The 20,577-nt window shown below is 49.7% G+C and overlaps 2 protein-coding genes across 6 annotated transcripts in view; one reads left to right on the top strand and one right to left on the bottom strand.

The window, feature by feature from the left end:
• The window catches only part of SAMHD1 (SAM and HD domain containing deoxynucleoside triphosphate triphosphohydrolase 1), a 55,619-nt gene extending 47,049 nt beyond the window's left edge, over nucleotides 1-8,570 (top strand). Inside the window, exons 16-17 of one of the 3 annotated variants that reach the window (XR_015249449.1) lie at nucleotides 6,898-7,105; nucleotides 7,320-8,570. Coding sequence is in view for 1 of the 3 variants with exons in the window: in XM_086702144.1 (XP_086558270.1) it covers nucleotides 6,898-6,930 (33 nt within the window). In the remaining 2 variants the exon portion in view is untranslated. Of the gene's footprint in view, nucleotides 1-6,897 lie in introns of all 3 variants that reach the window. The other 2 variants (XR_015249450.1, XM_086702144.1) reach the window with 2 other exon arrangements.
• On the bottom strand, nucleotides 245-16,894 carry TLDC2 (TBC/LysM-associated domain containing 2). 3 transcript variants are annotated; one of them, XM_086702146.1, is made up of 7 exons: nucleotides 14,266-16,894; nucleotides 12,200-12,313; nucleotides 10,818-10,967; nucleotides 10,185-10,337; nucleotides 7,337-7,432; nucleotides 2,254-2,327; nucleotides 245-1,217 (listed from the first exon to the last, which is right to left on the bottom strand). In XM_086702146.1, the coding sequence occupies exons 2-7, from the start codon at nucleotides 12,230-12,232 to the stop codon at nucleotides 1,028-1,030; spliced, it is 696 nt and encodes a 231-aa protein (XP_086558272.1). In that variant the 5' UTR covers nucleotides 12,233-12,313; nucleotides 14,266-16,894; the 3' UTR covers nucleotides 245-1,027. The 3 variants fall into 3 exon arrangements, with proteins under 3 accessions (XP_086558272.1, XP_025788289.1, XP_086558271.1); XM_025932504.2 differs by having other exon boundaries at nucleotides 12,200-16,894; XM_086702145.1 differs by lacking the exons at nucleotides 12,200-12,313; nucleotides 14,266-16,894 and having other exon boundaries at nucleotides 10,818-11,072.
• Between the last annotated feature and the right edge of the window lie 3,683 nt (nucleotides 16,895-20,577).

Below are 20,577 nucleotides of genomic sequence, written 5' to 3'. Positions count from 1 at the left end.
GAAGTCGGACATTTAACCAGCTGAGCCACCCAGGTGCCTCTGGATGTTTCTTCATTTACTGAGCTCTTGGGACAGGAAACGTATCTTTCCTCCTTTTTCACCTGCCCCAGAGATTCAACTTCTTTATCCACATAGGCATATTGTTCATTTGCTGCTTTCCCATCTTCCTCATGAAATTAGAGACTTGCAAGCACCTGGCACACTGACGGCAGGCAGAAAGCCCTCAATGTTCTAGAAAAAGGAACATGCTACTGGAGTCTTTCTTAGTTTCACCAGTTGAGCCCAGGTGTCTGTGGTTTGACAATATAAGTTAAAATAATTTGTAAAGCATACAGAATAGAATCCCATTTTTGTAAGATGTATATATCCATTGCCTAGAATGTTCGTGATTTGGGGGGTGGTTGAATTGTAGGCAGTTTTAATTAAAAAAAATTTTTTTTAATGTTTGTTTATTTTTGAAAGAGAGAGCAAGACAGAGTGTGAGTAGGGGAGGGGCAGAGAATCTGAAGCAGGCTCCAGGCTCTGAGCCTCCGGACTGTTGGCATAGAGCCCGATTCGGGGCTCAAACTCATGAAACTATGAGATCATGACCTGAGCTGAAGTCGACGCTTAACTGGCTGAGCTACCCAGGCGCCCTAGGCAGTTTTAACTTTTTAAATGTCTTCTGGTTTTTCTACAATAAACATGTATTAATTGTATAATCTCTAAAAAGAAATTTCAGGGGGCACCTGGGTGGCTCAGTCGGTGGAACATGCAACTCTTGATCTCGGGGTTGTGAGTTTGAACCCTGTGATGGGCATGGAGCCTACCTAATAAATACATAAAAAGAAATTTCATGAGGGACTTTGTGCTGCTCAGATGAGATGTGAGTGCATTTCACTCTTTCAGAGTCACATCCCCAGGAGAATATTGCTTGTTTCCATGACTGTCTTGGGTCCCCAGACCACAGGGAGGTTTGCTTATAACCACAGTCATCCAGGCTTCAGAGAAAATGGGCAGCCCTCTATAAGGAGGGTCTAGATGGCATTCATGAGCAAGTGTGAGCACTGGTTGCTTCAGGAAGCTTCCCACGATGGGGGCATCCGCTCAGGACCCAGGCCTCCAGTTCCTTGATGCAGAACTGCTCTCGCCGGGCCAACACCTCATTGTTGAAGGTTGCACAGGGGTGGCTTCCGCCGTGATACAAGTCTCCATCCAACCACAGTCCAAACTGGCCACTAAAAAGAAGAGGAAAATCTTGGCATGGCTCACTCCTGGAGGTTGACCTTCCAGATCCTCACCATCAGCCTTTGGCCACACCATGACCGCAGCTCTGTTTTGACTATCTCATCTTCCCTTAAGCCGATTTATCCAGAGTTGTTGGGAACTCCACATGTTGTTCCCCATAGGGCTTAGAGCATTTTTTTTTTTTTTACAGTTAAGTTATTTTAATAAACATACACAGTGGTATAACCATCGCCACAGTCCGGGTTTAGAACATGTGGAACATTTTAAAGATGGTAATGCTTAACCAAAGGAGTGAATCTTAAGGCATGGACTCAACCCCCAAAACACATCAGAAAGCATTCGTTCTGATCCCCTCATTTGACAGCAAACCAGGCTGGGGCTGGAAAGTGGGCTACCGATTGCAAATCAGCAATGGCTGCTGTGTTCTTCTCCAAACTGGCTTCGGGGGTGGGGGGGTGGGGCTCTTCAGGCAGTTGGGAGAGCAAAGAATTTGCTACTAATCCGACAATGCTCTCATCTTTGCCCCCAGGGTAAGATTTTAGTCTGCCTGAATGTGGAGTTCTCACCAGGGGTAAAACTAACCTCTTCTTTCTAATCTACTCATCCCCCTCAGCATGCACGCTCGCACGCTGGGTTCCTGGGCAGAGGCCTGCCTTCCCCCGATGAGTTATGTTCCCTGAGATTATGGGGCTGACAGGCACATGTAAGGCTCACCGATCCCTGGACTCCAGCCTCATCTGAACATGCGGAATGCTGTTCCCCAAATCACATACATTCAGACTAGGCTGTCACCGACTATAAACACATGCCATTCTTTCCTCTCGGTGTTTACTTAAAGTAGGTTTGACGGGTTTGGCTGGGAGACTGGGCAGCACCTGGGAAGTGTTGAAGGGAGAGGCCTGGAAGTTAACCACCAGCCTCATTTTGTCTGGGGCAGCCTTGCCCAGTATTTCCTTCCGGATGGGAGAGGGACCAGAACACAGACTACCCCCAGACTCCAGAGTCGGGGAAGACTGAGACACGCACCTGCCACTGCCCATCATCAGTGAATCCAAGTCTCCTTTCACAAAGAAAGAATTCCTTCCTGTCCACTTGAAGACCTGGGGTGACAGGAAATGCTAGATTACTGGAAGAGTCCTGCCCTTGCAGTTTGACTCCACACCACTGGGGGGCAGTCGTTCCATCGTGGACGGAACAGAACATCCAGGCCCAAGCCCCAGCTAAACAATAGGAAGTACCCCTGGCCCCTAGACTCTTGAGATTTCTTTACATTTTTCCCCAAGGGGGCTCACCTCCTTTTGCCTTCCGGTCTGAATTCCCACAACCCAAAGCCCGTCTGTTCTAGGGCAGACCAGAACTCTCTGAAGCATCCTATTTCCAAATGGAGAGAGGAGGGGGAAGGTCCAGGTCAGGAGTTGGGCCCTGATCCTGCCATCCACGGCTCATCTCTCACTGCAGCCTTCCCTGTGCTGCCTCACACTCCCGTTCCTCGGCAAGTCTTGTGGGCCCCACCCCAAAGAGACACCCAGACTACTCCCATTTCTGTGCTGTCCTTCTCCACTCTTGCCCACCCAATCCACACCACAGTCACTCCTCACTCACTCACAGCCTCCTAAAGCATCCCTGCTTCCACAGTCACCCGCCCACAGCCCATCTTCACACAGAAATGTGATCGGATAGTATTCCTCTGCCTGAAGCCTCCAAGGCCTGCCCATTGCAATGGGAATAAAATCCAACTCCTGGCTAGAGCTGACAGCCCAGGTTTCAGCAGGATATCCTTTCAGCAGGATAGCAGATCCCTGCTTTCCTCTCTGACCTCTTCTCCCCCTTATTGACCACACTTCAGCTACCCTTGCCTTGCTGTCCCTGGGATACCCAGAGCTATTCCTGCTTTACGACCTTCACACTTGCTGACCCCTCTACTGAGAATGCTCTTCCCCCAGATCCTTAATTGGCCCACTTCTCATCTTTCAGACCAAATGTCATCCCAGAGAAGTTTCCTGGATCACCCTGTCTAAAGTAGCCTTTCCTCCCACACCCTGTGTCCTTTTCCTCAGCATTGACCACCCTTTGAGGTGACCCTCTCCATATGCCAATGTCCCAATGCCTGCCCCACTAACATGTAAGCTCTGTGAGGGCTGTCTTGATTCCCAGCAGTATTCCCAAGACATGACATAGATATCTCTTGAATGAATGAATTATTCAAGAGTCAATTTGGCTAATAAAAATATTTTTAGAGGGCCACAAAGGTATAGCATATTATGGCCTGAAATTAGTTGTTCAAAATAGTCTATGAGCAACCAAAGGGTTTTTAGCAAGAAAATAGATTAATAAAAATAAGTGTGGGCTCAGAAGAGGTGAGATAATATTAACAAGTGACCATGAGAAGACAGAACCATTCAATTCCTCCTCTACTTTCATCGAAGAATGTGACCTTCAGACTTGAAGGAGTAAGATAAACATTGGTACAGAAGAAACTAAGACCATGTTCATGGGCTGTTTGGAATCACCATCAAGGAGCCACTGGGAATTCATAAAGAACACAAGAGGTGCCAAACAACCAAAGGTAGGTAAAGATTACCCAGGTTTTAAAAAAACAGGATTCCATGGCAGGAGACTGTGAAGACAGCCCCTGTAAAAAAAAATTCATTTCATTCAACAAAATTTTTAAAGCATTTAGTACCAGGCACTGTTTTATGTTCTGGGTAAAATGGTGACTATAATAGACAGAATTTCTTGCCCTCACGGGACTCCCATTCTAGCAGGCAGGGGCAGGTAACTAAGTAAAATATGCTAGGTGGTGACAAATGCTAAGGATAAAAAAGTAGATAAGGACAAAAAAGGGTTTCCAAGGAATAGAATGTTGTAAATTTAAATTAGTTGGTCACAGAGGGCCTCTCTGTGATAGTGACATTTGAGCAGAATCCTAAAGGAGGTGAGAGCTGAGCCATGTGGTGATCCAGTAGAAGGCAAGCTAGGCAGAACAGCATGTGCAAAGGCCCTGAGGTGGGAGCAGGCCTGCATGTTTAAGGACCAGCTCAGAGCTCATTGTGGCTAGAGCAGAGTGAGGGAAAAGAAAAACAGCAAGAAACAACATAAGAGAGAGGCCAGAAAATGTAGGACTTACAGGTTATTATAAAGACTTCAGCTTTTCTCCAAGAAAGGAAGCCACTGGCAGGTTGAAGCCAAAGAGTGAGATGCTCTGACTTACCTTTTTAAAAGGAACACTCTAGGTATTGTGATGACTGAGGTGGAAGCAGAGAGACCTGTGAGGAGGCTATAGCAGGAACAAGGACAAGTAATGATGGTGGCTTGAACCAGGTGACAGCAAAGGACATGGTGAGAAGTGGTGGGTTCTGAATACAGACAGAGAAGGCAGAGCCATCAGGATTCACTGACAGCTCAGACGTAGGATGTGACAGAGAGGAGTCAAGGATTCAAAAATTTTTGGTCTCAGTAGCAGAAAACATGGAGGTGCCATTAACTTCACTGGGGAAGCTGGCAGGACGAGTCGATTTTAGCGGGAAAGTCAGGAGCTCGGTTTTGGACAGGTGAGGCTCGCAATGCCATGTCGGAGGTCCAAGCAGAAATGCTGGGTACTAGTTGGATATATGTCAGTTTGGAGTCCAGGGGCAGAAGCCATCAGTACGTGGATGGCATGGAAAGCAGTGAGAATGGACGAGACGTTGAAAGAAACAAGGGTAGACAAGAGTCAAGAACCAAAAACTGAGTTCTGGGCCCCTGTGATGTTAAAAGGTTTGGGAGAGGAGGAGCCAGCAAAGGATTCTGACAAGGAGTTATCAGTGCAACAGGAGGAAAATCCTAGAACTTTAGAATTCTAGCATGTGAATACAGGAAGGCAAGTAGTAATTAGAATCCAGCATGGGTTTACTGTGAACTGCAGACCCCTTTCCTGTTTCCTGGAAAGAGTACCAGGCTGGCTGATAGAGGCAATGCAATAGATAGAGTGTGTTTTGCCTTTAGCAAGGAGTCCAGAGCTCCTCGTGACCTACTTGTCATGTGATCAAGTAATCGCTGAGTATATGTGTAGGTTCTCGGTCCATTCATGGGAGGAGAGATCTCTAACAGCAAACAAAAACACTTGGAACTGGTTCTTTATCCACTGAACAAATATTTCATGAGGGCATGCTATGCCAACGCAGAGGGCTATGCCCTCCCTCACACTCTGACCCCCTACCCATTCGCCTGTTGGGTTCCTAAATGGGCATTGCCTTCTTTCCAATTACTGTGCCTTTGCACGTGCTCCAAGAAGACTTTTCCCTATGCCCTCCATCACCTGGTGATCTTCTGTTTGTCCATCAAGACGCGATGCAAGAAGCTCCTCCTCTGGGAAGTCTCCTTTGATCTCCCCACCTCCACTTCATCCATGTGCTTCTCCTTGGGGTGTCTTCCACAGCACTGGCCACTCTAGATTGTACTCATCTCTCCTCTGCAAGCCTGAGAGCATCTCAGGGCAGAGAACTTCGGACATTTAGAGAGGTAGTGTAGTGCTGTGGCTGAGTTTCAAGCTCCGGGGCCTGTTCCTGCATCGCATCCTCACTACCGACTGGCTGTGTGAGGTTGAGCAAGTGACTCAACCTCTCTGTGCCTCAGTTTCCTCAACTGCAAGATGGTGCTGATAATAGTATGTACCTCATAGGAATGTTGTCAATCGAATGCACGAATTTGTGAAATGAGATTAGAAACTAATCTGGGCTGACAGCTCAGAGCCTGGAGCCTGCTTCGGATTCTGTGTCTCCTTTTCTCTCTGCCTCTCCGCCACTCGCACTCTGTTTCTCTCTCTCTCTCTCTCAAAAATAAATGAACGTTAAAAAAAAAATTTTTTTTTTAAGGTAGTGTCGTCTTTCATGCCGGGCATGCAGTGCTAAGTAGTTTTGTTCACTAAATAGCCCAGAGATGGAAAAGCTTTAGATGGGAGGGGTTGGGGACAATTCCCCTTCCTCCTTCAAAAGCCCTGCTCTCTGGCAGCAAGTGCCATATGACGACACCAGTCATCTTGTCTCTGCCGGTCACCCACCTCCTAGTCACCAGTCACCATTAATTAGAGGCATGAGCTCTGGCTCACCATCCTCTCCTCTTCCTAATTTCTGCCTTTGTCTTTGGTGAACTTTGCCATCCACACGGACCCATCCAATGGCTGCCCTCAGCTCCTCTCCTCTTCCTCTCAAGGGCTTTCCTTATACCCACCTCAGCCACTGTCCCTTACGGTCACAGCCAGGAACCTTACCAGTCTGTTTCCAATGTCCCTCGCTCTGTGTCTTATATTCCAACACACTGTCCCACTTGTGTCATTGCCCCAAGTCTCTGACCTCAAGGCCACTTCTCATCTGTTGTTTTCATCTTTGCCTCATTGTCCTTCAGCCTCCCTGGCTTCCCTTCCCCCACCGATCCTGTAGGTTCTGTGGTCCATTTTGTATTTTCACTCCCTTCAACTTCTGCTTCCCTCTCTCCCTCCGTCAAACCAGCTTGGCCAAAGTCCCATCCTGGATGAGCCCTCCCAAGGGCTCTGTCCACGCCTCAACCCGAGGACCGGAATGCAGCTGGAGGAAAACACGTGCCCAAGTGACCGGCTTGCCTTTACACTGACACTCCCCACCTCCAGTTAATGCTACGTAGCTGTCCTTATGCTTGTCTGGTTCTCTCTCACAGGCCTCCCTCTCCACTCCTGTGATGACAACTTGATACTTTCTCTCTGCTCAACCTTCACACTTCTCCATCCTCACTCTTAGCTGATGACCTCACCCCACACTTCATAAGAAGACTGAAGTCATCGGATGTGTCTGTCTTCGTCTTCCTACCTGTACACCCACAGATCTACCTGCACTTGGACCCATCTTGTCTTTGCAGCCTGCATCTGGTGAGCAACACGCCTCTTCCTCTCTGAGCCAGTCCGTGGCTGCCAGGGATCTACTGAGCCCTTTTAAGAGATGAAATTGGGCAACGCACTGCCCACCACTGCCTTCTGGGAAAGATAGATGGATACCAGGCATTCCAGCATAGGGAACGGATCTGGGATCTGTCCAGTAGGACCCCAGGATCTTTGTCATAAGTCCTCCTTCCCCCCTCTCTAGAAGGTTGGGAATATTACCTTCAGCTGTGGGGAGAAGGAGAAGAGGAATGTCTCTCCAGTACCATAGAAGCCTTTGCTGAGTCGAAGAGCCGAGGAGGAGAAGGCCCCAAACATCTGGAAAGCAGAAGAGCTTGAAGTTGCAGCTGGAAGGGAGTGGAGGTCCTCTGGCAACCCCGCTCTCCAGGCTTGGTAATATAGGCTCATCCTAGTAGGGCCCCTGGGGAGCCTGGGACAGAGCTGGGGGATGGAGAGGGCCCCAGAGCCCATCAGTGTGTCCCTTCCCTTAACACTCCCCAAGGAAGAGCCCTTGCTGGTGTCCTCCTCCTTTTTCTTAAATGTACTTATTTTGTATAAGTAATCCTTGTAGAAAAGTATTAGAAGTTATAGACAAGCAGAAAGAAAAAATGAAGCCATCCCAAATCCCCCTCTGCTCCCCAAGATAACTATTCTTAACATTTTTGTGCATTTCCTCCCAGCATCTGTTTAATACCAGTGTGCGTATTCTTATACAGAAAACCAGATCCTATAGTACATCTGTTTTGTTTTGTTTTTTTTAAGTTTTATTTATTTAGGTAATTTCTACACCCAACGTGGGATGTGAACTCATGGCCCTGATATCAAGAGTCACATGCTCTTTCAAATGAGCCAACCGGGCACCCTGTACATTGTTTTGTAAGCTGCCTCCCCCCTTCACTTTTCTTCATAAAAGTCCAAACATCCAAAAAAAGTAAAAGTCCGGCACAGGATACCCTCCATGAGGGTTTAAAACTGTAAATGTGTTTGCCATATTTGCTTCCTCTCTCCTTATATTTTTTTTGGTGTCCTGTTTGAAATTGTAGGTATTATAACCTTTTACCCCTAAATAGTTCAGCTCCAAGAATGGGGACCTTCTCACGTATAACCACAATACTATCATCTCACCTAATAAAATTAACAGCAATTTCATAATATTATCTAGTATCCAGTTCATAATACATTTTCTCCACTGGCCCAAGAGTGCCTTTCATATCCTGCTTTACAAACAAAAACTTGGGGGGCACCTGGGTGGCTCAGTCGGTTGGGTGTCCGACTTCGGTTCAGGCCATGATCTCACAGTTCGTGGGTTCAAGCTCCGCGTCAGGCCCTGTGCTGACAGCTTGGAGCCTGGAGCCTACTTCAGATTCTGTGTCTCCCTCTCTCTCTGCCCCTCTCTGCTTGTACTCTGTGTGTGTGTCTCTCTCTGTGTCAAAAATAAATAAACATTTATGGGGTGTCTGGGTGGCTCAGTCGGTTAAGTGTCCGACTTCGGCTCAGGTCATGATCTCACGGTCCATGAGTTCAAGCCCCGCGTCAGGCTCTGTGCTGACAGCTCGGAGCCTGGAGCCTGCTTCGGATTCTGTGTCTCCCTCTCTCTCTGCCCCTCTCCCATTCGCGCTCTGTCTCTCTCTGCCTTTCAAAAATGAATAAATGTTAAAATAAATAAATAAATAAATAAACATTAAAAAAAAATTTAAACAAAAACTTGAGGGGTGCCTGGGTGACTCAGTTGGTTAGGCGTCCGACTCTTGATTTCAGCTCAGGGCATGATCTCACAGTTCATGAGCTGAAGCCCTGCATCGGGCTTATGGCAACACAGAACCTGCTTGGGATTCTCTCTCTCCCTCTCTCTGCCCCTCCCCTACTTGCTCTCTCTCTCTGTCTCTGTCTCTCTTTCAAAAATAAATAAACATGAAAACAAACAAACAAACAACCAAACTTGGGGCACCTGGCTGGCTCAATGGGTGGAGCACGCAGCTCTTGATCTCAGGGTTGTGAGTTCAAGCCCCACATTGGGTGTAGAGATTACTTAACAAATAAAAATAAAATCTTAAAAAATAAAAAAATGAAAACAAAACCTTCACACTTTTAATAGCTATGACTCTACATCATTTTTCTTACCAGCCCTTGGCAATATGTCACTATGTAGCGGGACCATAGCTCACTTAGCCATTTTCCCCTTGTGGAATAGTTGGTGGACTGCAGGTTTTCACTCTCATACACTGTGTTGAGGGGCAGAGGCAGGATCATTGGGAGGCAGCCATGGGGAGTAGGTTTTGACTTAACATAAGGAACAACTTCCTCCTAGTCACTGGCATTCAGCCAAGGGGCTCCATCCTGAAGAAGTGAGCTCTCTGGCCTTGAGGTGGAAAGTCCTGGATCAGCATCTTGAGGATGTTAGGAACTCCTGCCTACGTGAGGGTCCTCAGAGACCCATGAGATCCCTCCCAGCTCTAACATGTTCCTTCCACAGAAGAGCAGTTGAAACCAGCTTTTATCCTCTCCACTACCCCGTCTAGAGAGCCTGCCAGAAATCCCCTCTTGGTGAGACCACCTGGATTTGAGACAGCGCCCTCCCCAGGTCCCTGCTGTGAAATGCAGGCACTTCCTGTGGCTGCCTCCTCACTGGCCGGCTTTCTCTCTTAGCCCCTCTAATCCATTCTCCCACCAGCAGGGGGATGTTTTCAAAGCGTAAATGGATCATTAAGGCATAGATACCCCACTTAAAATGTCTTCCTAGTTATTTGCTTAACTCCTGACCCTGCCTCCCTATTAGGCCTGTAGCTCCAAGAGGGCTGGAACCACTTCTGTCCTGACGTTGGTCTAGTCCGCGTTTAAGCTGGCACAGAGAAGGTGCTTAGTATACACGTGTTGAAAGGATGAATTAGGGAATGAAGGGGGGAAGGAATGGCTCTGAGCAATGTAGGTGTCAATGTCATCATCAGTGTCCATTATAAGTGACTTGGGCTATCACCTCTGCCTCTAGCCCCTGAGGCTGCCCTGGGGCAGGGCCCACTGTGTGCGGTTGGGCACCCCCAGAACTTCAAGTTGGGGCCCTGGCCCAGCTCACCTGCCCATCCTGGTCCCTCAGCACCAGCAGCACTGGCCCACTGTGGCCTTCCATCTGCCTGTAAAGGCTCCGCAGGCTGAAGCCATTTCTTGACGTACAGAAGGCCAGGCTCCAGGAATGTCCGGTGACTCTTGGGGGGAGGTGGAGGCTGAGCTAGAGACAGGGCTGGAGGTGAGTGATGGATCCACGTCCTGCCCCGCGCCTCCCACCATATCTCTGGTACTCCACTCACACGGGCATGGTGCTTTACAGGTTACAGAGGAGTTTACTGTTTCCAAGGGCTCATTACCAGCCTTCAGAGAGAGGGATTATTATTCCCATTTTACAGTTGAGGAAAATGAGGCTCAGGGAGGTGAAGCAAGTTGCCTAAAGCCCACGCAGGGAGTAAGTGGCAAAGCCAAGATTTGAACCAAGGTGAGGTCTCCCTCGGGGCCCTCTCCCTTTGGTCACCTTGGTCTCTAGAGGCTGGAGAATAGATGAGATGCTGAACCCCTCCCCCTAATCCACCCTACCTCATCCTTCCACTCCCATCCCAGCTTTGGGACATAGCGGGAGTGACCCCAGGTGTCCCTGGACCTGGCTGGGGTAGAGCAGGAGGGTGAGACCCTCAGGCTCCTTGCACTGTGCCCGAACCTGCCTCATCTCCGAGGTTCCTAGAACCTGGCTGGCTTCTGCCAGCTGGGGCTCCACAGGATCTTCAGGAACAGGAGCTGAGAATGGGGCCGGGGCTGTCTCCTCTTCCTCACCCTCCTCCACAGACAGAGCATCCTCCACCCGACTGGGCTGTGAAGACACAAAGAACCCTGGTGAGTCGAGGGACAAGGAGACACCAGCTTCCATGTATCCGGAGCCCGAGAGCTTCAGCTGCCTCATCACCCCTGCCCAGGGCTCTGCAACCGGCAGCCCAGCCAGAGAAGGCTGGTGCCCATGACAGACAAGTCTGCCCCTGCCCGTATCCGGCTTCTGCCCTGGCCCCTGCCTGCCGAAGGTCAGAGGTACGTGTGGCCATCCGATGTGCCCATGGGTGCTATGGTTTTCTGCATGCTCCAGATCCAGAGGATCAAGTTCTAAGCTCAGGGGCAGGAGAGAAGCGCTGGTGGCAGCCCAGCCTGGCCCTGGGAGCTACATCTGTGTGCGTCTGCACGTGGAATAATAATCCTAACACCACCAATACCGATAGTGGCTGATATTGATCAGCACACACTGGGTGAAGTGCTTTTGCTGTGCATGACCTCCCTGTATTTTTCCCAAGAATCCTAAGAAGAAGGTATTCCTTACTGCCCTTATTTTACAAAGAAAGAAAATAAGGGTCAGAGGCTTCCCTGTCAGCCGGGGAGACAATGCGTGTGGTAGGTGAGTAAGGGCGTGCGGGTTTGTGTAAGATGTGCGCTCGTCCGTGTGAATGGGTGCATTGGCTCCACATAGACCTGTGTGGGCAAAGCAGTGCGAGGAGATGTTGAGTAACCATGTGTGTTTACCTGTCAATGTGTTTGTGAGTCGGGATTGTATCAATATGTGTGTGTGTCAGTGTGGATGTGTGTGGGTTTATGCATTCATTCAGTTACGCTTCCACTCTGTACCGGAGTGGACGTTGGAGCGTGCGCGTGTATGTGGGTGTGTAAACGTGTGCGTGTGTAAACGTGTGCCTGCACACGGTGACTTGGGGGAATTTTTGTAAGAAGGAGAGGCCTCCCTGAGGATGAGAAATGACCAGGACGCTGCTTTGCTATTCCCCAGGTTCAGGCCTGGGGAGCAGGTCCTAGCTGGGTGGGGCTTCTGGACAGAGCTCCATCTGGCTGGAGACAGCCGTCTGTGCTCCTTAGGGTCTCCGGACCAGGGGGTGGGTATCAAGGCCCCTGGTTCCTGAGCTCTGAACTCCGGGCCAGCTGAGGAGGGGCTTGGGAGGGGGACACATCACACCTGCCTCCAGTGCTAGCCCAGATCCCATCCCGCCAGAGATCTGGCCTCCCGCACCTTTGCTGACCTAACCCCCCAGCCCAAGCCGGGCCCCTTACCAGCCGAGTGTAACGCCAGTGGAGACCTTTCATTCTCGTGTCCGAGCCCAGCCGCTGGCAGTAAGAGTCCTTAGCCGTCACAGGGGAGAAAGCACTGCTGGGAGAGGCCTAGAGGTGACAGGGAGAGGCCTGGGGCACACCCTGCTAGCTTCAGGCCACCCAGCTGCCCTTTGCTCCCTCTCACCTGTCACTCCCAGGATGAATTGTCGCTGGGTGGGTCCATGAGGTCAGCTACCCTCGGCATTCAAGGCCTCACTTGCAGTTTGTGACTAACACACATTAACCATACATGGTAAATTCTAGCTGTGATTCCCTTCCTCCTCCCTGCCCTTCTGGCAGCTTGGCCTAGGGATGATGGCCCTTTGGGCAGATGCTTGAGCTCCAGGCTGGGGGTCTGGAACTCCTGGTTCTCTTTCTGACCTTGGTTAAGTCCCTTGTACCCTTGGGCTTCGGTTGTCCCACATGAAACATGTTGGACCAGATTATCTCAGAGACCCTCACAATACTGACTGCCAGGTACTCTTAAAGCCAATGAGTATATCAGAACAGATGCTCGAAAGGAGCCAACCCTAAACCAGAAGAACAAATCTTGAAAAACAAAAAACAGGGGTGCCTAGGTGGCTCAGTTGGTTAAGTGTCCAACTTCTGCTTAGGTCGTGATCTCACGGTTCATGAGTTTGAGCCCTGCGTCGGGCTCTGTGCAGAGCCCGGAGCCTGCTTGGGATTCTGTGTCTTCCTCTCTCTGCCCCTCTCCCACTTGCACACTGTCTCTCTCTCCCTCTCTCTCAAAAATAAATAAACATTAAAAAAATTTTTTAAATAGATACATTTTTTAAAAATCTTCATTTTTCTAATTTAAAAAGACATGTTAATTATAGACATTTTGAGGAATCTAGAAAAGAATAAAGCAAAATACAAAAATATTCATAATTTCATCTCTCAGGGATACACTCTCTACCCTTAAGGTATTTTCCCCATCTTTTTCATTTATTTAATATACATATATGTACACACTTTCATAAATACATCATACCATGTATAACTTTATGAAGTGGCTTTTCCACTTAACAAATGAGAATTTTCCAATGACATTCAGTACCTCTTGAACACACGATTTTTAATGGTTACATATTATTTTATCATAGGATACATATCATTCATTCCTCAACTGTTGGACATTTTGTTTACTTCTCATTTTCTGTAATTATAAGCAAAACTGTAATGAAATTCCCTGTTCATAAATCTGATTATATCCTTTATGATAAATTTCAAAAGTTGACCGCTGAGTCAAAGGGCATGCACTGAGTTCTTGATAATGTTTCCAACAAGGCTTCCCAGTGCTTAAAGCCGACCCATCTCAAGGCATCTTTAGGGAAGCTCAGGGTAATGTATTTCTGATCATCAATCACAGATAAAGAAATTACCACTCAGAAAGGGAAGAGACTTAGCACAGCCACACAATAGTATAACATGGAGGTTACAAGTACAGGCTCTCGAGTCAGGGAGTTCAAATCCTGGTTTTGCCACTTACTTGCTATGTGACCCTGGGCAAGTTACTTAACATCTCTGTGCTTCGGTCTCCTGTGAAATACTAATATCCACCACACAGGGCTGTTGTAAGAGTAAATGAAGATAATGCCCGAGGAACTAGGATGCTGGGGCGTCTGGGTGGCTCAGTCGGTTAAGCGTCCAACTCTTGATCTCAGCTCGGGTCATGATCTCAGGGTCGTGAGATGAAGCCCCGTGTCGGGCTCCGTGCTGAACGTGGAGCCTGCTTGGGATTTTCTCTCTGCACCCCGCTCCCCCAAGAGCTAGGATGCTGAGCCCAGCCTCCATTACCAATTTGGTGAGATAAGCCACAGTGGCTGGTGTTTCATAGCACTGGGTAAATGACAGTGCTTATTGCCTTTCCCCCACACTGCCTCTGAGAAGTCCAGGGCTCAAATTCCAGACAAGTGGCCACTTAGGCTCCACCTGGGCTCCTCTGGGACAGATCGTCACTCCATCACTCAGTGTGTGGAAGAAGTCGCTCAGTGGGGAAGAAAACGGCAGGAACTGTGGAAGAGTGTACTCACGCGTGTTCAACCTCCACCAGCCTGTCCAGCCCGATGGTTTCCTTAGTGCATCTCCCAGACTCTCCCCAGACAGAGGGCCACTTCCAGAACCAACTCTTCCACTCGGAAGTCTGTCCGAAGCAGCTTTAGCTCGGCACCCTGGTCCCCCAGCGGTGGCTGGCACGTCTGCCCCAGTCGGGCTCGAGGCCCTCCTCCCCGGCTCTTATACCTCCCCAGAGGGTGGCAGGTCCTGGCCCTGTGCCCGCTCCCGTTCCAGTTGGGAAGCCTGGCAGTGATTATCGTCCATCAGAAACTCAAATCCCATAAACACACACAAACAAGACCTTGTCACCCTCTGGCCCCAGCTCTGCCCTCACCAGCCCAAAGAGAGGGAGGACAGTGAACTTCTTGGCTCGTAAACTCCTCTTACCACACCTATGCCTGAAGCCCACCACTAGGAACCTACCTTTATTGGGTACAGACGCTGTAAGAAAAGGCAATGCTGTGGGATTCTCCATCCACCACCCCATGTTGTAGGGTTCTGCCCTGATGCTCCCCGATCTCAGATAGGGCGGTGATTCTTTCCTCAGTGGCCTGTTGTGAAAGTAGGTGAGATCACGCGTGGGAAGCCCAGTGCTTGGCACACAGTAGGTGCTTTGTCCACGTGGGCTGCCTTTCTGTCCCTGGCTCACAGTAGGATTCAGTGAATGCTGTGTTGTTGAATCACAGAACCCCAAGGTGGAAGTGGCTTCAGCTGACCCCAGAACAAGCAGTCTCCAGCCAGGGCAGTATCCCCTGGAAAGTATGTCCACCAAGTGGTCTCCTGGCCTCTACTGGGTGGGTGAGCCCACTGGCTCAGGTGGCCCACTTCATTCTCACACAGCTGAAAGAGATCCCCTCTGCTGGGCCTTGTGGAGGGGACTTGAGTTCCTATCAGGTGTCCTGGGACAATGCCCCCTCCAGGAAGGGGGGGATGAAGAACAGACTTGTATTATGGGGAAAACAGGCAAGTGAAGGGGCCTGTTGCTACCTCAAACATGGCTGTTGCAATATGTGTTTAAACTATAAATGGTTCAGGGGTCACATGTCTGGCTCTCCCAACCTTATTTCCCCCATGCTCCATACCCGAACCATTGGGCACTGGGCACTTTGAGAAGCCAGTGAGATTCGCCTTGCTGTCCCATTCTTTGTCCTCATGTCCTGGAAAACCTAGCATGTGACCTGTCAGGAGCACCAGTTGCCAATAAGAGGCCCCTAAAAGCTTCTTGATGGGATTCTCGGTGCCAGAGTGGCAGACATCCCAGCCCTGCCTCCAAGCTTGCCTTTTCCTTTCTTTTCCAGACCACACGCCGCCTCTTTCAGAACTCCGATATCCTTGCCAGGGAACAATTTGAATGTCCAGGAAAAAGGGGGAAAGGTTAAGTGACCCTTGGAACATCCACTCTGTGGATTTTTTCTAAGTATTAAAAGTAATGTTTGTAAAGAGTTTGTAAGTGAGTGGGGAAATGCCTCTGCTATCCTGGGGAGCAGGAGAGGGGAGGAGCAGAAGAGAGGGGGACAGAGGATCCCAAGAGGGCTCTATGCTGATAGCTGCCAGCCCAATGCAGGGCTTGAACTAACGAACCGTGAGATCATGATCCTGTTAAGTGAAAAAAGGCAGGGAGGACGTGCCGCGTGGTTTCAGCGATGCGAAATACACCTGAGGACTTTAGGAGAAAAATAACCAGGGTCCCTTCTAGAAAACTCCCCATGTTCGCTGCACGGACTGGCTTCACTTTGAACCTCAGGTAGCTTCCTACGGTGGCCTGACACACCCCCTCGCGTGTCCTGGGAAATCTGATTTCTGTTCTCTGAGATCTAGGTCTGTGCCCTCCTTGGTCTCCTCACTCTCACCTGGCGACTTACTTCTCCACCGAGAAAACAGAAGCCAGCTGTCAGCCGTCCCCTCACCTTCCCGACAGAAGCCCCTGCATCTCATCCATCTCTTCCATCCTTCCCCCAGGACGACACAGAAAAGGCCCTCGCTCCGTTCAGAAGCCAGGCCCCTGTCACTGGATCCGTCTGTCTCCCCTTTTCCATCCCGGCTGCGTCCATCTCTCACTTGCCTGTTCTCTCTGCCTCTCTCTCTCTCTCTCCATCTCATGCGACAGTCCCTCCCCCACTGCTCCATCTCTCTTCCTTCTGCATTCTGCCTCCGTGTCCTGTTCACTCTTCAGTCCACTCCCCTGGGCTTCTGCCCCCACCACCCCTGCTCTTGGCGAGGTCCCCAGCAGCCTCTGAGTCGTGCTGTGCAGGGAGCACTCTTCTGCTCTCCTCTTCCTCCAGCTTCTCCGCCACTTGACAGTCTGGTCTAGTGTCTGGGCCTCCAGACAACACATTGCTGCACGTTCTCTCCTACCTCACTGGCTGCTCCCTCTCTGGCTTTTCCTTTTACCCATGTTCTAGACTAGCGATTCTTTTTTTTTTTTTAATGTTTTATTTACTTTTGAGAGAGAGAGTGCGGGCAGGAGAGGGGCAGAGAGAGAGGGGGACAGAGGATCCAAAAGACAGCACAGAGCCCCACAGAGGCTGGAATCCACAAACTGTGAGATCATGACCCAAGCCAAAGTTGGATGCTCAACCGACTGAGCCACCCAGGTGCCCCTAGAAACAGGAATTTTTAACTTCCTGCTTGTGAGCCAGTTTTTCTTCTCTCTATAGATGCTCTCCCAACATGACCTCACCTGGTCCCATGGGTTTAAATATTGTCCAAATGCTGATGACTCTTCATGACTCCAGACCAATTAGAGTGATCTGTTTAAAACACAAATTAGATTCTATCATGCCCCTGCTTAGAGTCTCCAATGAGACATGCCTTGGCTCTTCTCCAACTTTAACTTGTCCTTTACTGTCCATCACCCATCAAGTCTAGTCACATTGACCTTCTCACTTCCTTAAACATCTATCAAGCCTGTCCCTCTTCCAGAGTCTTTTCCCTGGCTGTTTCCTCTGTCTGAATTCTCTTACTCTGGCTCTTTGAACAACTCAGTGTAAAATGTATTTATGTATACACATATTTATTTAAATACACATGTTTATTTAATTTTGAGAGAGTGCAAGCAGGGGAGGGGCAGAAGAAAGGGGGACAGAGGATCCTAAGAGGGCTCCATGCTGATAGCTGCGAGCCCAATGCAGGGCCTGAACTAATGAACCATGAGCAGCCTAATTTTTAGGGCTTTAAATTTTTTTAAATTTTAATTTAATTTAATTAAAAATTTTTTAAAAATGTTTATTTACCTTTAAGAGAGACAGCACAAGCAGGAGAGGGGAGAGAGAGAGGGAGACACAGAATCTGTAGCAGGCTCCAGGCTCTGAGCTGTCAGCACAGAGCCCGACGTGGGGCTCAAACCCATGAACCATGAGATCATGACCTGAGCCGAAGTTGGACGCTTAACCAACTGAGCCACCCAGGCACCCCGAATTTAATTTAATTTTTAATTTAAGTTTTAGTTTTAGGGAGAAAAAGAGCATATGAGCAGGGGAGAGGGGCAGAGGGAGTGAGAGAGAGACAGAGAGAAGAGAGAGAGAGAGAGAGAGAGAGAGAATCCTAAGCAGGCTCCACACTCAGCATGGATCATGACCTGAGCCAAAAATCAAGAATTGGAAGCTCAACTGACTGAACCACCCAGAGGCCCAGAGCTTTTTTTTTTTTTTTTCTAATAACTCAGTTTAAATGTCACCTCCTCAGCAAGGCCTCCCTGACTACACTATCTAAAGCAGTGACTTTTTTCTAATTTTCCCTCAGCCAGTGACTTGTTTCTTTAATAATTTGTATAATGAAAAAAAAAACCCTTTCGTTACAAAAAAAATCACCTCCTCTTTGATGCCTTCCAGGATTTAGTCTCCATTCAGTTTCATCAATTCAACAGCTTGAATGGGAGGAAATAAACTGATTTTTCTACTGGGTAACCAGCATCATTTCTTACAATCTGATATATAATTCTTATAATCATTTGATGCTTCATTCCGTCTCGAGTAGAGCTTTAGGCATCATACACTGTGTGTCCGAGCTGAATATCACCCATTAGGGTGGCACAACAGACTCTGAAGTCGGATGGCCCTGGGTTCCAGTCAGTCTCAGCTCTGCCACTTCCAAGCTATGTGACCTTGGACAAGCATTCCAGTTATCCATGGCCGCGTAACAAACTACCCCAAAACCCAGTGGCTTAAAACAACAATATTTATTTTGCAGTTTGGGACTGCTCATTTCTGCTCTACTTGGCGTTGGCTGGGACAGCTCCAAGGCTGGGGGCTGGATCATCTGAAGGTTCACTCTCTCCCATGTCTGGTGGCTAGCAGGGACCTGAGCTGGAGTTGCTGGCTGGAACACCTTCATTAACCTCTCCACGAGGCCTGGGCCTCCTCCCAATGTGGTAGCTGGGTTCTGAGGTGAGTGGACTGAGAGAGAGAGGGCAAGCACGAGGGCATGAGAGAGCGCCAAACTGTCTTTTAGGAGCCAGCCTTGGAAGTCCCGGTATCACGTTTGCCATTCTCTATTGGTTGAGGAGGTCACAAAGGCCTACTCAGGTTAAAGGGGAGGGAATATAGATCCCGTGGCTCAACTGTAAGAGTGTCAATGCCGCACTTAAAAGGAGGGATTGGATGGGCTGCGTATTGCTGTGCCTATTTTTGGAAAATGCAATCAGCCACCAGAAGCTCCTAGCCTTTCTGAGATCCTCTACTGAAGTGCTGAGCTCGGAGCCCGGCATAAGTGAGTGCCCGACGGCCAGGAAGCTGTAGACAGACAGTCTCCCTGCCGGCATGTCACCAATTCTGGACTCCCAGCAAGTCCAGGTTTTTCTGGTCTGAACTAAGTCTGAGTCCAGAGCCCCTTCCTAGGCCCCACACCACCTCTGGAGCCCTCCCCACCAGGGCCATGTTGCTGGGGCTACACTGTAGATTCATGGTTCCTCAAATCCAAATAACTTCGGAGCAGGGAGGGCCCTCAGCCTGCTTCTCAGCCGTCAGGGACCCAAGCAGGATATGTGGTAGAGCCAGGACTTGGGCCCAGGTCCAAGTGGGAAGATCCAGGCCACTCTAATCTCAGGACCACCAGTGTGGCCACAGGTGTGTCAGGAGTGGCCAAGCCGGCCTGGGTCTAGCATGTCACCTGCCTGCATTCACACCATCCAACATCTCCAGACCTACATAAGGCATAGAGGAGAAACGGAAACACAGAGAAGATAAACCATCTCTAAGAACTCTATAGCATCTCTGTGCCAGAAAATGACCAGCTTACAAGAAATGGAGGCATCAGAGCTGAAAGGACCCTCACACTAGACCAGGTGGGGACTCTGAGGCCCAGGAGGTGGGAAGGCTTTGCCCCTGTGCCACACAATACCACCTAGGGGTATTTTATGTAATGAATCCATTGTGGCCCATCTCCCCCCCATACTCTAAGCTCCATGAGGTCAGGAATGTACCAAGGACAAGTCCACTCATTGTCCTATCTGGTGCCTATGGACTAGGTGAGTGGACGGTCAGTGGGAACAGGGGAGCTGTGCCTTGTCAGGAGGGGGTGGGAATACTTTGCAGAGAACTTGCTAGGTGGCCCTGCTCCATGTGTCTCTGTGGAGCCACTTGGAGGAAAAATCTGAGGGCAGAGGGGGCACACACACACACACACACACACACCAGGACATACGTAGATCAGGGCGAAGCCATGCCTCAGGTGAGAAGGCATACCCCAGTACTCACTGCTGTGAGGGAGGTGGGATAGAAGCGAAGAAGCAGACCTGGTGCCGCCTGAGTGTCAAGGGCAGGGGAGGTGAAGAAACAGGATTGGGGGAGTGGGGGGATGGGGGGCGGGAGAGGAGGTGGAAGGAAAGGAGGGAAGGCAGGAACGGGGATGGGGCGGGGAGAAGAGGATGCAGAGGGGTAAACACCACCCTGCCCCCCTCTCTAGGTGACAAGGGGGTGCTGAGGGGTGGGTGCCGACCCGGGGGCAGCCAGCCGAAAGACTTAAAACTGCCTGGGGCCGGCGGTGGCTCCACCAGGAGTAGCAGCCGCAAGGAGCGGGGGAGGGGGAGGAGGCGGGGAAGGTGTGATCGACACAGGAAAATCTACAACAGGGCCAGAAGCACAGCCCTGGAAGGAAAGAAAGGAAACCACCAGAGCCAGCGCTCCCGGGCTGTCCCGGGTTGTCCCGGTTGCCCTGGGGAGAAACGTGTGGGGATCAGGGTAATTGTCCTCAGTCCGTGCCAGCCCCTACCGGGGTCAGAACCGACTCCCAAAGCATCGCTGGTCTGACACCTCATAGTGGGCGGCCTCCATTTTAGCCGTGCA

The sequence above is a fragment of the Puma concolor genome, chromosome A3 (assembly GCF_028749965.1).
Source record: "Puma concolor isolate L17-30 chromosome A3, mPumCon1.1.hap2, whole genome shotgun sequence".
Lineage (NCBI taxonomy): Eukaryota > Metazoa > Chordata > Mammalia > Carnivora > Felidae > Puma > Puma concolor.
This window is presented reverse-complemented; position numbering and strand designations above follow the sequence as displayed.

Excerpts from the sequence above, each read along its gene's own strand:
- TLDC2 (XM_086702145.1), bottom strand. The coding sequence starts at position 11,057 with ATGAGGCAGCTGAAGCTCTCGGGCTCCGGATACATGGAAGCTGGTGTC. Across the intron at positions 2,328-7,336 it reads CCTTCTCCCCACAGCTGAAG|GTCTTCAAGTGGACAGGAAG; the intron begins GTAATATTCCCA and ends CTGTCACCCCAG. Across the intron at positions 1,218-2,253 it reads CTGATGATGGGCAGTGGCAG|TGGCCAGTTTGGACTGTGGT; the intron begins GTGCGTGTCTCA and ends TCTTCTTTTTAG.